General features: G+C 39.4%; 1 protein-coding gene across 2 annotated transcripts in view; it reads right to left on the reverse strand.

Moving 5' to 3' along the window:
- The window catches only part of tns3.2 (tensin 3, tandem duplicate 2), a 124932-nt gene that overhangs the window by 70406 nt on the left and 38345 nt on the right, over nucleotides 1-16181 (reverse strand). The window contains exon 5 of one of the 2 annotated variants that reach the window (XM_061883771.1): nucleotides 7949-8017. The exons of the other annotated variant lie outside the window; for it this stretch is intronic. Coding sequence (XP_061739755.1) covers nucleotides 7949-8017 — 69 coding nt within the window. The remainder of the gene's footprint in view (nucleotides 1-7948; nucleotides 8018-16181) is intronic. 2 annotated transcript variants of the gene reach the window in all.

Consider the following 16181-nt stretch of genomic DNA (forward strand, 5'->3'; position numbering starts at 1 on the left):
GAATCGAACCTGCAACCCTCAAGTTGCTGGCACGGCGGCTCTACCAACCGAGCTAAACCCCCCCAAACAGATAAAGAGATAAAAAGAGATAAAGAAGTAAAATACAGCACTCTGTCATCAGTTTCTGATTTATTAAATTGTATAACAGTGCAAAATATTGTTTATTTGTAGTGGTCTTTCTTGAACTATTTGGAACAAAAGATATAAAAATAACTGAAAACTTGTTGAAAAATAAACAAGTGATTCAATTATAAATAAAGATTTCTACACATAGAAGTAATCATCAACTTAAAGTGCCCTCTTTGGGGATTGTAACAGAGATCCATCTGGATTCATGAACTTAATTCTAAACATTTCTTCACAAAAAAAAGAAAATCTTTAGCATCAATATTTATGGAACATGTCCACAAAAAACTCTAGCTGTCAACACTGAATATTGCATTGTTGCATTTCTTTTCACAGTTTATGGACGTACATTCATATTTTGTTGAAGTATTTTTCAATAAATACATTTATAAAGGATTTTTGATTTGTTGCTATTTTTACAATATTTTTAAAAAAATCTCACGTACCTCTTGGCATACCTTCAAGTACCCCCAGTAGAGATGCGTGGTTTGCGGTCTCATCCGCGGATAAACCGCGGGTCGGGCGGGTGACATGACGAAAAATTAGATTTTAAATAGATTCGGGCGGTTGAACCATTCGGAATTATTTGATATTCATGGTTCTGGGATCAGCAACCTTTAACATTCAAAGGGCCATTTTGACCCGTATCATAAAGTAAAGAAACTACAGGAGCTGCAAACATTCTCGCGAATATCTGCTGGCGGTCACCCATTTAACAAGAATTTTGGCGTGCAATAAAGCCATTGCCTTTGACGCCTTCTACAACATGTATAAACTGCATGCTAGTACAGCGACATGTTATATGTGGCTTCCGCAGACACACGCACACGACTGAGAGGCATACTGGGTGACACAGAGTACACTGATGGTTGTGATATAAACAATTTTAACACTCTTACTAATATGCGCCACACTGTGAAGCCACACCAAACAAAAATGACAAACACATTTCAGGAGAACATCCTCACAGTAACACAACATAAACGCAACACAACAAATACCCAGAATCCTTTGCATCCATGAGTATTCCTGCCTGTATTATACCCCCCCCCCCCCTCCCCGTGCGTTGATAAGGTGGGCGGGGTTTGGTGCTAGCGGGGTGTATAATATAGTCAGGAATACTCATGGATGCAAAGGATCCTGGGTATTTGTTGTGTTAAAATTCTTTATATCAAAACCATCAGTGTACTCCGTGTCACCCAGCATTGCCTTTCAATCTTGTACGTGTGTCTGCGGAAGCTGCACACATCATGTTACCGTACTGACAAACAGTTTGTACGCGTTGTTGAAGATGTCAAAGTCAATGGCTTCATAGCACGCCTTTAATCTCGTTTCTAAATAAGCATCAGCAAACAGTCGCGAAAATGTTTGCAGCTCTCATTATCTTTTATCCTCTTTGAAACGGGTCAATATAGATCTATGACTGGTAAAAGCTGCCGACTCCTGATATATAACAACGGGCGGGTGGCGGGCGGTTGCGGTGTTAATAAAATGTTGGTGCGGGTGGATAACGACTTTAGTGATGCGGTTGCGGATGATATAATCGCCTATCCACGCATCTCTAACCCCCAGGGGTACGCGTACCCCCATTTGAGAACCACTGCTTTAAACCATAACTAACCATGCATCACTATAGCTCTTGTCTTAAAGTAGAAGTACTGTCACCACCTGTCACATCACGCAGTGATTTATTTGGACTTTTTTGCTGTTTTCCTGTGTGTAGTCTTTTAGTTCTTGTCTTGCGCTCCTATCTTGGTGGCTTTTTCTCTTTTTGTGGTATTTTCCTGTAGCAGTTTCATGTCTTTCTTTGAGCGATATTTCCCGCATCTACTTTGTTTTAACAATGTAGAATATTTCAGTTGTTTTTACCCTTCTTTGTGGGGACATTGTTGATTGACAGGTCATGTTTAATTTTCCTGAAGGAATCAATAAAGTACTATCTATGTTCCTGTGCACTTAAGATGTGACTTTAAGGTTTTACTACTTACGTATAAAATACTACACGGTCTAGCGCCATGCTATCTTGCCGATTGTATTGTACCATATGTCCCGGCAAGAAATCTGCGTTCAAAGGACCCCGGCTTATTAGTGATTCCCAAAGCCCAAAAAAAGTCTGCGGGCTATATAGCGTTTTCCGTTCGGGCTCCAGTACTCTGGAATGCCCTCCCGGTAACAGTTCGAGATGCCACCTCAGTAGAAACATTTAAGTCTCACCTTAAAACTCATTTGTATACTCTAGCCTTTAAATAGACTCCCTTTTTAGACCAGTTGATCTGCCGTTTCTTTTCTTTTACTCCTATGTCCCACTCTCCCTTGTGGAGGGGGGTCCGGTCCGATCCGGTGGCCATGGATGACGTACTGGCTGTCCAGAGTTGGGACCCAGGATGGACCGCTTGCCTGTGTATCGGCTTGAGACATCCCTGCACTGCTGATCTGCCTCCGCTTGGGATGGTTTCCTGCTGGCTCCGCATTGGACTGGACTCTCGCGGCTGTGTTGGATCCACTATGGATTGAACTTTCACAGTGTCATGTTAGACCCGCTCGACATCCATTGCTTTCGTCCTCTCCAAGGTTCTCATAGTCATTATTGTCACCGACGTCCCACTGGGTGTGAGTTTTCCTTGCCCTTATGTGGGCCTACCGAGGATGTCGTAGTGGTTTGTGTTGTGATTTGTGCAGCCCTTTGAGACACTAGTGATTTAGGGCTATATAAGTAAACATTGATTGATTGATTGATGTTCGGATGTACATTGTGGACGCAGTCTTTGCTCCACAGTAAGTCTTTGCTGTCGTCCAGCATTCTGCTTTTGTTGACTTTGTAGCCAGTTCAGTTTTAGTTTTGTTCTGCATAGCCTTCTCTAAGCTTATATGCCTTTTCTTAGGGGCACTCACCTTTTGTTTATTTTTGGTATAAGCATTAGACACATTTTTACCTGGACCCTGCCTCCCGCTGTTTCCGATTAGCTACCGGCTGCCACCCACTCTGCCGAGCTCAACAACAACACATAATTTGCAGGCTATAATTACTGGTTTGCAACATAAGGCGGGTCTTTAATTTTCACACACACTTCAGCGCAGTGTTGTCAACTTGGCGACTTTTTCGCTAAATCAAGAATATTTGTAACTCCCCTCAGGGACTTTCTTTCTCAAAAGTGACGAGCGACAAATCTAGCAATTTTTTGTGGAGGGATATTTGGAGACATGAAAGCGCGTAACACTCTATTGTCTTTAACGTACAAGCGGTTCTGCTGTGAGCATTTCCTCACAGGCAGTCCCCGTTCTATCAATCAATCAATGTTTATTTATATAGCCCTAAATCACAAATGTCTCAAAGGACTGTACAAACCATTTCTACTACTGCTCCGTCAGCTCTTAGACAGCTCGTACTGTCTTTTAAGTGCAATGACAAAGAATTCCATTCCATTGTCTGGAGAGCAGAGAGAAGACCCACGCCCAGCCTGTGCAAAGCTGCCCCTGTTTTTGCCTTGGTTGAGATGTAAATGTTTCATCGCTGTCACGGATCAAATAGAAACAAAACCAACGTTCATGTCAATAAGCCAGTCAAAAGATTTGGTTTGTCCGTGAATATCGCAACCTTTCAGTCATTTCATCAATTTTGATACTCAAAGTAGAGATGTCCGATAATATCGGACTGCCGATGCGTTAAAACGTGATATCGGAAATTAGCGGTATCGGTTTCAATAGGGAAAACCTCGGACTTTTTAAAACGCCGCTTTACGGAGTGGTACACGGACGTAGGAAGGAGTACAGAGCGCCGATTAACCTTACAGGCACTGCCTTTGGGTGCCGGCCCAGTCACATAATATCTGCGGCTTTTCAAACACAGAAGTGAATGGTCAACAGCCATACAGGTCACACTGAGGGTGGCCGTATAAACAACTTTAACACTGTTACAAGTATGCGCCACACTGTGAACCCACACCAAACAAGAATGACAAACACATTTCGGGAGAACATCCGCACCGTAACACCCAGGACCCCTTGCAGCACTAACTCTTCCGGGATGCTACGATATACACCCCCCGCCGCCCCCATCCCCGCCCACCTCAAAATCCTCATGCTTTCTGAGGGAGAGCATGTCCCGAATTCCAAGCTGCTGTTTTGAGGCATTTTTAAAAATAATATTGCACTTTGTGACTTCAATAATAAATATGGCAGTGCCATGTTGGCATTTCTTTTTCCATAACTTGAGTTGATTTATTTTGGAAAACCTTCTAACATTTTTCAATCCATCCAGCGGGGCATCACAACAAAATTAGGCATAATAGTATGTTAATTCCACGACTGTATATATCAGTATCGGTTGATAACAGTATCGGAATCTTTAATTAAGAGTTGGACAGTATCGGGATATCGGCAAAAAAGCCATTATCGGACATCTCTAACTCAAACAAATCTTCGTTTCTTTAAGTGTATGAATTGCAATGCTTTCAATTTGATGTTCTACTATTTGATAATAATACAGGAACCACCTGCTTTGTATGTGTCTATTTAAAAAATAAACACATGACATTGTTCTGACATGATACATTTCATTTTCTTTTCACCATCTGCATCGAATCACATCGAATCATATTGCATCGAATCGTATTGTTTAAAAAAGTATTGCTACTGAATCGTAACGTAACCCCTGTATCGAGATTCGGTTGGTAGAGTGGGCGTCCCAGCAACTTGTGGTTCCAGGTTCGATTCCCGCTTCCGCCATCCTAGTCACTGCTGTTGTGTCCTTGGGCAAGACACATTACCCATCTGCTCCCAATGCCACCAACACTGATTTAAATGTAACTTAGAAATTGGGTTTCACTATGTAAAAGCGCTTTGAGTCACTAGAGAAAAGCGCTATATAAATATAATTCACTTCACAGACAATAAAGACGCGATTATCACGCATAAACTATAAGATCCTTTAAAGGCCTACTGAAACCCACTACTACCGACCACGCAGTCTGATAGTTTATATATCAATGATGAAATATTAACATTGCAACACATGCCAATACGGCCTTTTTAGTTTACTAAATTGCAATCTTAAATTTCCCACGAAGTGTCCTGTTGAAAACGTCGTAGAATGCTGACGTGTACACTGCGCACACACACAGCTAAAAGTTGTCTGCTTTAACCGCATAATTACAGAGTATTTTGGAGATCTGTGTTGCTGAATCTTTTGCAATTTGTTCAATTAATAATGGAGAAGTCAAAGTAGAAAGATGGAGTTGGGAAGCTTTAGCCTTTAGCCACACAAACACACGGTGATTCCTTGTTTAAAATTCCCGGGGGTGAAACTTTACTATAGATCAGAGCGGTCAAGCGAACATGGATCCCGACCACTTATCAACCAGCAGATTTCGGTGAAAAAATTGTGGTAAAAAGTCGCCACTTACCACAGATCAGGTGAGCTTGTGCCGTCCATAAAGCTGGCATCAACTTCCATCAGACACTGGCGTCAACACACCCGTTGATACACCCTTCCGACTATCAGGTACTATATTAAACTCACTAAAACACTAGCAACACAATAGAAAGATAAGGGATTTCCCAGAATTATCCTAGTAAATGTCTCCAAAAACATCTGAATCTGATTTTTTTTTTTCTAGTCCATCGCTATCAATATCCTCAAACACGAATCTTTCATCCTCGCTCAAATTAATGGGGAAATTGTCATTTTCTCGGTCCGAATAGCTCTTTTTGTTGGAGGCTCCCATTAAAGAGGATGCGAGGAGCCATCAACATGTGACGTCATCGTCTGCGACTTCCGGTACAGGCAAGGCTTTTCTGTTAGCGACCAAAAGTTGCGAACTTTATCGTGGATGTTCTCTACTAAATCCTTTCAGCAAAAATATGGCAATATCGTGAAATGATCAAGTATGACACATAGAATGGACCTGCTATCCCCGTTTAAATAAGAAAATCTAATTTCAGTAGGCCTTTAATGGCAATCGTTTTTTTTAATGTGTGATTGACATCCCGGCCGCCTTTTGACCCCTCGGTGCATTCCATAGCTTGAGGAAACGGGATAGCGTCCAGTTACTCGGACATCCCTGCTCCAAATGAACCATTCCCATTTTGAAATGGTTATTTAAAGGGGAACATTATCACCAGACCTATGTAAGCATCAATATATACTTTGATGGTGCAGAAAAAAGACCATATATTGTTTTAACCGATTTCCGAACTCAAAATGGGTGAATTTTGGCGAATTAAATGCCTTTCTGTTTATTGCTCTGGTGGCGATTACATCAGAACGTGACGTCTCCGCGGTAATACACCCGCCATTTTCATTTTCAACACATTACAAACACTGGGTCTCAGCTCTGTTATTTTCCGCTTTTTCGACTATTTTTTGGAACCTTGGAGACATCATGCCTCGTCAGTGTGTTGTCGGAGGGTGTAACAACACTAAAGGGGAGGGATTCAAGTTGCACCGAAGATGCGAAAGTGGCAAGAAATCTGCCGCCAGACCCCCATTAATGTGTTGGAGTGTCTGCACATTTTACCGGCAATGACAGACATGACACAGATGTATGGATAACCTGCAGATGCATTTGCAACGATAAAGTCAACGAAATCACAAAGGTGAGTTTTGTTGTTGACTTATGTGCTAATCAGACATATTTGATTGCGGCGTGACTGCCAGCTAATCAATGCTAACATGCTACGCTAATCGATGCTAACATGCTATTTACCGGCGGTGCTAAAGCAGACATGGCACAGAGATGTATGGATAACCTGCAGATGCATTTGCAACTATATTACGTTTTCTTCCACCCACATTTAATGCCCAAAAAACACTTACCAATCTAAGGATTTAAATTGCTCCATTATCACAAAATGCGAAAGTCCTGATCGTTTGGTCCGCACATTTTACCGGCGATGCTAACGCAGCTATTCGGCCATGCTATGGCTATGAATAGCGTCAATAGCTATTCGCTCAATAGCTTCAGTTTCTTCTTCAATACTTTCATACTCCAACCATCCGTTTCAATACATGCGTAATCTGTTGAAGCGCTTAAACCGCTGAAATCCGAGTCTGAACCCGAGCTAATGTCGCTATATCTTGCTGTGCTATTCGCCACTGTTTGTTTACATTGGCAGCACTGTATGACGTCACAGGGAAATGGCCAGTGTCTTCGCAGAGAGCGAAAAAAAGGCACTTTAAAGCTTTTTTTTAGGGATATTCCGGGACCGGTAAAATTTTGAAAACAATTTTAAAAAATACAACAAGCCACTGGGAACTGATTTTTATTGTTTTTAACCCTTTTGAAATTGTGATAATGTTCCCCTTTAAGGCTCTCAACTGAATTCTGATGCGACCGAAAAGCTGTGTGGTACATAACTCCTGAAACACTCAGTCCTCAGGATATTACCCCCCTCCTCGAACAGGATGCGAGTGGACATCCTGTCAGTAGAAGTCTTCCTTTATCACCCGATTCTATTATTAGACGTCCAGCATCAACTGTTCTCTGTGAATCCTCAAAAAACATTAAAAAACTCAAATACTGAAACCCGCTTAAGAAAAAAAACCTCTCTTCTTTTACTAAACATGAGTGACCAAAAACCAAAGTCATACCCACATTGCACACACTAGAAAAACACACTTTTTTGTGTCTACGTGTGTGCGTGTGTGTGTTGATGTACGTGTGTAGTGCCAAGAAAACATTCCAGCCAACTCTTGAACCCTGTCTGGCAGCCACCAGCAGTGGATGTTTCACTCCGACCTTCCCCGGCAGCCAAGCAGAAAATCCAGTCTACATGCGGGCACCAAAGCATCTGTACATGCTCACACACTCCCGAGAACATTTACCTCGAGTCCAGCTGCCTTTTTCCCACTGACCACCAGTCCCGGTATGAGAAAACTCTGAAAAGTGTTTCACTGGGAAGAGAAAAAGAAAACCGATAAGATATTAAAACATATAATACAGGCCTCTCCGAAGTTTCTTTCAAGGTTCACATTTGCAAAATTTGAGGTAGTCAAAGCTAATCAGTTGAATAACTTAAAGGCCTACTGTAATGAGATTTTCTTATTTAAATGGGGATAGCAGGTCCATTCTATGTGTCATACTTGATCATTTCGCGATATTGCTACATTTTTACTGAAAGGATTTAGTAGAGAACATCGACAATAAAGTTCGCAACTTTTGGTCGCTAATAAAAAAGCCTTGCCTTTACCAGAAGTAGCAGACGACGTGCCCGTGATGTCACGGGTTGTAGGGCTCCTCACATCCTCACATTGTTTACAATCATAGCCAGCAGCAGCTAGAGCTATGCCGACAGAGAAAGCGACAATTTCCCCATTAATTGGAGCGAGGGCGAAATATTTGTGGATGAGGAAATTTAGAGTGAAGGACTAGAAGAAAAAAAATAGGAAAAAAAAGGCGATTGCAGTGGGAGAGATTCAAATGTTGTTAGACTTATTTACTAGGATAATTCTGGAAAATCCCTTATCTTCCTATTGTGTTGCTAGTGTTTTAGTGAGATTAAATAGAACCTGAAAGTCGGAGGGGTGTGGCCACGGGTTTGTTGATGCCAAAGTCTCTGAGGGATTTCACGGAAGCTCCACTGATGTCTCCGGTAAGAGGCGACTTATTACCACAATTTTCTGCCGGTTGACATGTGGTGGGGATCCACGTTCGCTTGACCGCGATGTTTCATAGTAAAGCTTCATCTTCGGGAATTTTAAACAAGGAAACACCGGGTGTGCTTTTGTGGCTAAAGGCTAAAAGCTTCCCACCGCCATCTTTCTACTTTGACTTCTCCATTATTAATTGAACAAATTGCAAAAGATTCCGCAGCAACACAGATGTCCAGAATACTGTGTAATTATGCGATTAAAGCAGACTACTTACAGCTTGGATCGGGTTGGAAAAAAATGTCCGCTACAACCGGCGGACCGCGACGTTTTCAACACGACACTTCGCGGGAAATTTAAAATTGCAATTTAGTAAACTAAAAAGGCCGTATTGGCATGTGTTGCAATGTTAATATTTCATCATTGATATATAAACTATCAGACTGCGTGGTCGGTAGTAGTGGGTTTCAGTAGGCCTTTAATGTTGTTTGTACACATTTAACAGCTTCTTCACTGATTTGGTTCAATGATTCATCTTTTTTCATCTTAAAACACTTTATATTTACAATATTTGTAGTTTTAGCGAGTAATGGCTTCATGATTCTGCGATGCATTCTTTAAATCTGCCCATCTGTCAGAGTCTTGGTCTTGTTATTGTTCTTCAGAGGGGTTGAGCATGTGACCCTTTATTTGTCTGTCAAAACACTAGGGAGCAGAGGTGGGTAGTAACGCGCTACATTTACTCCGTTACATCTACTTGAGTAACTTTTGGGATAAATTGTACTTCTAAGAGTAGTTTTTATGCAACATACTTTTACTTTTACTTGAGTATATTTATAGAGAAGAAACGCTCCATTTATCTGCAATCAGGTCGCTACTCGCTACTTTTTTTTTTTATCGATCTGTTAATGCACGCTTTGTTTGTTTTGATTTTGTCAGACACGCATTCAAAGTAGGAACTACGCACGCCTGCTTTTCACCAATCACATGCAGTCACTGGTGACGTTGGACCAATCAAACAGAGCCAGGAGGTCACGTGACTGTCACACGTAGAACCTGACATGTTGAAAAACTTATTGGGGTGTTACCATTTAGTGGTCTACTGTACAGAATATGTACTGTACTGTGCAATCTACTAATAAAAGTTTAAATCTATCAATGAATCAATAAAAATTGTAAACGAAAAAAGACACTTTTTATTTCAACCGTACTTCCCGTCAAAAGCCTAAAGACTGATCGCACAGTTCCTGTCTTCACAATAAAAGTGCCGCTCCATCGCGCCTGCGCTAACAAAATAAGAGTGTCCGAAAGCCAGCGCAAACAAGCTAGCAAGCTACGGAGTTTGCTGCCAATGTATTTCTTGTAAAGTGTATAAAAACGAATATGGAAGCTGGAGAAATAAGATGCCAAAAACCAACGACTTTCATGATGTATTAGACAGGAAGGAGGAACTTTTTTTCCTCCTCCATTTGAAAACCGGGACGTTATCAGCACTACTGTCTGATTCCAATCAATGCAAGTCATCAGAATCAGGTAATACACCAACTTATATTCTTGTCTTCATTAAAGATAGGAATCTATATGTTAAACATGCATGTATATTCATTAAAACACCTTTAACATGTGAACAAAAACGGTAAAATAAATAAATATAAAGTATATACTGTATATATAAAGGTATGTGTGTGTATATATATATATATATATATATGATATGTGTGTGTATGTATATATGAGGTAGATCACCTCGACTTGATCATTTACTAAGTAATTGATAAACGTTGAAAAACTTATTGGGGTGTTACCATTTAGTGGTCAATTGTACGGAATATGTACTGTACTGTGCAATCCACTAATAAAAGTATCAATCAATCGATGAATGCCTACTGAGCCTATGGTGCTGTTAAGTTATTGTGGCTCAATTTGCCTTATTTTTTATTTTAATGTATTATTATTTGATATATAATATTGTTTTAGTTTCTTAAGAGATATTCCTGGCACTGAATTTGCTCATTGCTATTTTTATGTTTTTGTGCATTAATTGTTGCTGGAATCATTAAACAATCAGGTTACTCATCAGTTACTCAGTACTTGAGTAGTTTTTTCACAACATACTTTTTACTTTTACTCAAGTAAATATTTGGGTGACTACTTCTTACTTTTACTTGAGTAATAAATCTCTTAAGTAACAGTACTCTTACTTGAGTACAATTTCTGGCTACTCTACCCACCTCTGCTAGGGAGTGACCAACCACATTGATTGATTGATTGATTGATTGATTGATTGATTGATTGATTGAGACTGTTATGACTAGATTGCACAGTACAGTATATATTCCGTACAATTGACCGCTAAATGGTAACACTCGAATACGTTTTTCAACTTGTTTAAGTCGGGGTCCACATTAATCAATTCATGGTAAACCATAACCATAACCATACCACAACTCTGAATGGCTAGCTATTCAGCTCCCTGAGTAGTAGTCATGAAAAATGTAGACTACCACTTATTGTACATGTCGCTGAGTCCTAACTGGTGATAGCATTACAAAACCCAAAACCAGTGAAGTTGGCACGTTGTGTAAATCGTTAAAAAAAACGGAATACAATGATTTGCAAATCCTTTTCAATTTATATTCAATTGAATAGACTGCAAAGATAAGATATTTAATGTTCAAACTGAGAAACTTATTTTTGTTTTGCAAATAACCATTAACTTAGAATTTAATGGCAGCAACACATGGGGCTTTTTTTTACCACTGTGTTACATGGCCTTTCCTTTTAACAACACTCAGTAAATGTTTGGGAACCGAGCAGACCAATTTTAGAAGCTTTTCAGGTGGAATTCTTTCCAATTCTTGCTTGATGTACAGCTTCGTTGTGGTATTTCAGGCATCACATTGTGCCACACATATCCAATGGAAGACAGGTCAGGACTACAGGCAGACCAGTCTAGTACCCGTACTCTTTTACTATGAAGCCACGCTGTTGTAACACATGGCTTGGCTTTGTTTTCCTGAAATGAGCAGGGGCGTCCACGAAAACGTTGCTTAGATGGCAACAGATGTTGCTCCAAAACCTGTCTGTACCTTTCAGCATTAATGGTGCCTTCACAGATGTGTAAGTTACCCATGCCTTGGGCACTAATACACCCCCATACCATCACAGATGCTGGATTTTCAGCTTTGTGCCTATAATAATCCAGATGTTTTTTTTTCCTCTTTGGTCCGGAGGACACAACGTCCACAGTTTCCAAAAACAATTTGTAATGTGGACTCATCAGACCACAGAACAATTTTCCACTTTGCATCAGTTCATCTTAGATGAGCTCGGGCACAGTGAAGCCAGCAGGGTTTCTGGGTGTTGTTGATAAAAGCCTAACTATAGTTAAAAAAATATACAGGCTGGATAGGTTTGTTAGTTATAATGCTTGAGCTCTGAGCAAGGAGGTCAGGGTTCAAATCACCATACCTCGTGTGTGTGACAATCATTGATACTTTAACTTTTCTCAAAACCATTTTCACTGAAGGTGGGTAGGACAGTACCTTTTTTTCTGTGTTGCGGTCTTTGCGGAAACCTGCCTGACCCAGACAAAGAATACGTTTCTATTGCTGGAGATATCCAGCTTTGTAGGGAACGCAGAGTAGAGACCTGTTAATGGTCATGATAACTCCAAATTCAAGTCGGATTCAAACGTTTAATAACCCACACTGTAAATTTAAACCCTAATGGGAAACCTTAACTCTAACTGTACTCTGAAACCCCGACAGGAAACCCTAACCTTGAAACCTTAATGGAAATCCTAACCATAACTGTAGCTTGAAACTTGCAGGTTGAATAGTTCAGTGGGTTATGATGGTTGATCTCTGAACAATCTTGATGGGTTGATCGGTAATGTTGTTTTTTTAATATTTTAACGTCTGAAAAAATATTTTAACACACCCAACTGTACATTGAAACACTGATGGGAAACCCTAACACCAACTGTACATTGAAACCTTAACGAGAAACCCTAAACTTCACTTTACATTAAGGACAACCCTAACTTTTAACAATTAACTCTAATGGGAAACCTTATCACCAATTGTACATTGAATTCCTAACGGAAACCCGAACCCTAAATTAGCTCAAAATTCACAGGTTGGATATGTCCGTGGGTTATGATGCTTGATCTTTGAGCAAGTGGGTCAGGTTTTAAATCTCAAGTAGGTTGACTGGTAATGATAAAAAAAAATTTAATCATTTAAATAATGCCAGTGAGTAATACATTCAAAAGACTGATTAAAAATTGTAACATCACCAACAGTACATTGAAATCCTGTTGGGAAATCCTAACCCTTACTGTACATTGAACCCCTAATGAGAAACCTTAACTCTAACCTTAACTGTACATTGAGGACACCCTTAACCCTAATAGGAAACCCTAACCCTAACGATACTTTGAGGACAAGTCTATCCCTTAATACTATTGGGAAATCTTAATTACATTGAAACGCTAATGAAAACCCTAACCTTGTCTGTAGCTTAAAACTCACAGGCTGGATAGTTCAGTGGGTTATAATGATTGAGTGGGGCAGGGTCCAAATGTCAGGTGGATTGATTGGTAATGTTTGAAATATTTTTTTAATCATTTAAATAATGCAATTGAGTAGTAATCATCATGATAAAGCCAAACTCAAAAGCCTTATTGAAACTTTTAAAAACCCAACTGTGAACTGAAACCTTAATGGGGAAACCAAACCCTAAATGTTCATTGAACCCTAACGTATCCCTTAAACCAGGGGTGGGCATTACGTCGATCGCGATCGACTGGTCCAACCCTCTCGATTTTCCCGGGAGACTCCCGAAGTTCAGTGCCCCTCCCGAATTTCATCCCGGACAACAATATTTGGGGTGGTCTTTAAAGGCACTGCCTTTGGCGTTCTCTACAACCTGTCTCCACGTCCGCTTTTCCTCTATACCAGGGGGGCCCATTACGTCGATCTCGGAGGGTGTGTCAGTCGATCTCAAGCCAGACATTAAAAAATATACATAAAAATGAGCAATCATCAATCATACCAAGACTTCACTTTCATCAGTTGTTTGACATTCTCGGCACCCGAGGATCTTGTGAGATGACGCTGGCTGCTGCGAGCTCATATTTAAGAAAAAAATCACTAACAGGGCGGACGCAGAGAAACACATTTTATTTCTAGAGACTCCGTACTTACTGTCAAAACTCTAAAGACCGACTGCACAGTTCCTGTCTTCACCATAAAAGACCTGTTTCATCCTGCCTGTGCTAACAAAATAAGAGTCTCAGAAAGCTAGCGTGCACAAGCTACGGAGTTTGATGCCAATGTATTTCTCCCCCGCCCTCAGCGACCGCTTTCTCACTTGCTTGCCCACCCGCACAGTCACTGACGTCACTCACCTGCTGCCGGACATTAAAGGGCCACACACATATGCTACTCTCATAACAAAGTGTTTAAAAACAAGTATGCAAGTTGGACAAATGAGATGCCAAATCCAACCACTTTCATGTGGTATTGGACAGAAAGGAGGACTTTTTTTTTCCTCCATTTGAAAATGCGGACGTTATCAGCACCACTGTCTAATTCCAATCAATGCAAGTCATCAGAATCAGGTAATACACCAACTTATATTCTTGTCTTCATGAAAGAAAGGAATCTATGTGTGTTAAACATGCTTGTATTATCATTAAACACCATTAACTTGTTAACAAAAATGTCTCTTTCATAAATAAATAAATATAAATCATAAATAGGAATGAGGTAGATCTCCTCGACTTGGTCAATTGAAAAGTAGCTCGCCTGCAGAAAAAGTGTGAGCGCCCCTGCCTTAAACGTTAATCCTAATAGAAAACCCTAACCCTAACTGCACAGTGAACACCTAATGGCCAACCCTAAAGCATAACCAAAGCTAAAACTCAGAGGCTGGATAATTAAGTGGATTATATGATGCTTGCTTCCTGAAAAAGTTGACAATGCTCAAATCTCAGGTAGCTTAATTTAGTAATGATTAGAATGGATTTTTTTTTTTTTTTTAAACAAACTTGAAAAATGTATATATATGTATATATATATATATATATATATATACATATATATATATATACATATATATATAGATATATATATATATATATATATATATATATATATATATATATATATTAGGGCTGTGAATCTTTGGGTGTCCCACGATTCGATTAAATATCGATTCTTGGGGTCACGATTCGATATATCGATTTTTTTCGATTCGATTCTCGATTCAAAAACGATATTTTTACGATTCAAAAGGATTCTGTATTCATTCAATACATAGGATTTCAGGTAGCAGAGTAGTAGATTAAAAAAAAAAAACTTTTATAATTGTAAAGGACAATGTTTTATCAACTGATTGCAATAATTTCAATTTGTTTTAACTATTAAACGAACCAAAAATATGACTTGTTTTATCTTTGTGAAAACATTGGACACAGTGTGTTCTTTTTTATTATTTTTATAAATGTCTAATGATAATGTCAGTGAGGGATTTTTAATCACTGCTATGCTGAAATTATAACTAATATTGATACTGTTGTTGATAATATTCATTTTTGTTTCACTACTTTTGGTTTGTTCTGGGTCGTGTTTGTGTCTCCTCTCAATTGCTCTGTTTATTGCAGTTCTGAGTGTTGCTGGGTCAGGTTTGGTTTTGGAATTGGATTGCATTGTTATGGTATTGATGTGTAGTGGTTTGTTGGATTGATTAAAAAATAAAAATAAATAAATTAAAAAAATAAAATAAAATCGATTTTTTTTAAATGAGAATCGATTCTGAATCGCACAACGTAAACGATTCGATTCGTATTCGAATAATTTTTTTCCCACACCCCTAATATATATATATATATATATATATATATATATATATATATATATATATATATATATATATATATATATATATAGACATACAGTGAAGACAATAAGTATTTGAACACCCTGCTATTTTGCAAGTTCTCCCACTTAGAAATCATGGAGGGGTCTGATATTTTCACGGTAGGTGAATGTCCACTTTATGAGAGATAATCTAAAAAGAAAAAATCCAGAAATCCCGATCTATGATTTTTTTTAACAATGTATTTGTGTGTTAAAGCTGAAAATAAGTATTTGAACACCAACATTAATATTTGGTGGAGTAGCCTTTGTTTGCAACTATAGAGGTCAAACTTTTCTTGTAGTACTTCACCAGGTTTGCACAGACTGCAAGAGGGATTCTGGCCCACTCCTCCACACAGATCTTCTCTAGATCAGTCAGGTTTCTGGGCTGTCGCTGAGTAACACCGACCTTCAGCTCCCTCCAAATATTTTCAATTGGATTTAGGTCCGGAGACTGGCTAGGCCACTCCGGAACCTTGATATGGTTCTTACGAAGCCACTTCTTGGTTTTCCTGGCTTAGGGTCATTGTCATGTTGGATGA

Source organism: Nerophis ophidion, linkage group LG22, assembly GCF_033978795.1.
Source record: "Nerophis ophidion isolate RoL-2023_Sa linkage group LG22, RoL_Noph_v1.0, whole genome shotgun sequence".
Lineage (NCBI taxonomy): Eukaryota > Metazoa > Chordata > Actinopteri > Syngnathiformes > Syngnathidae > Nerophis > Nerophis ophidion.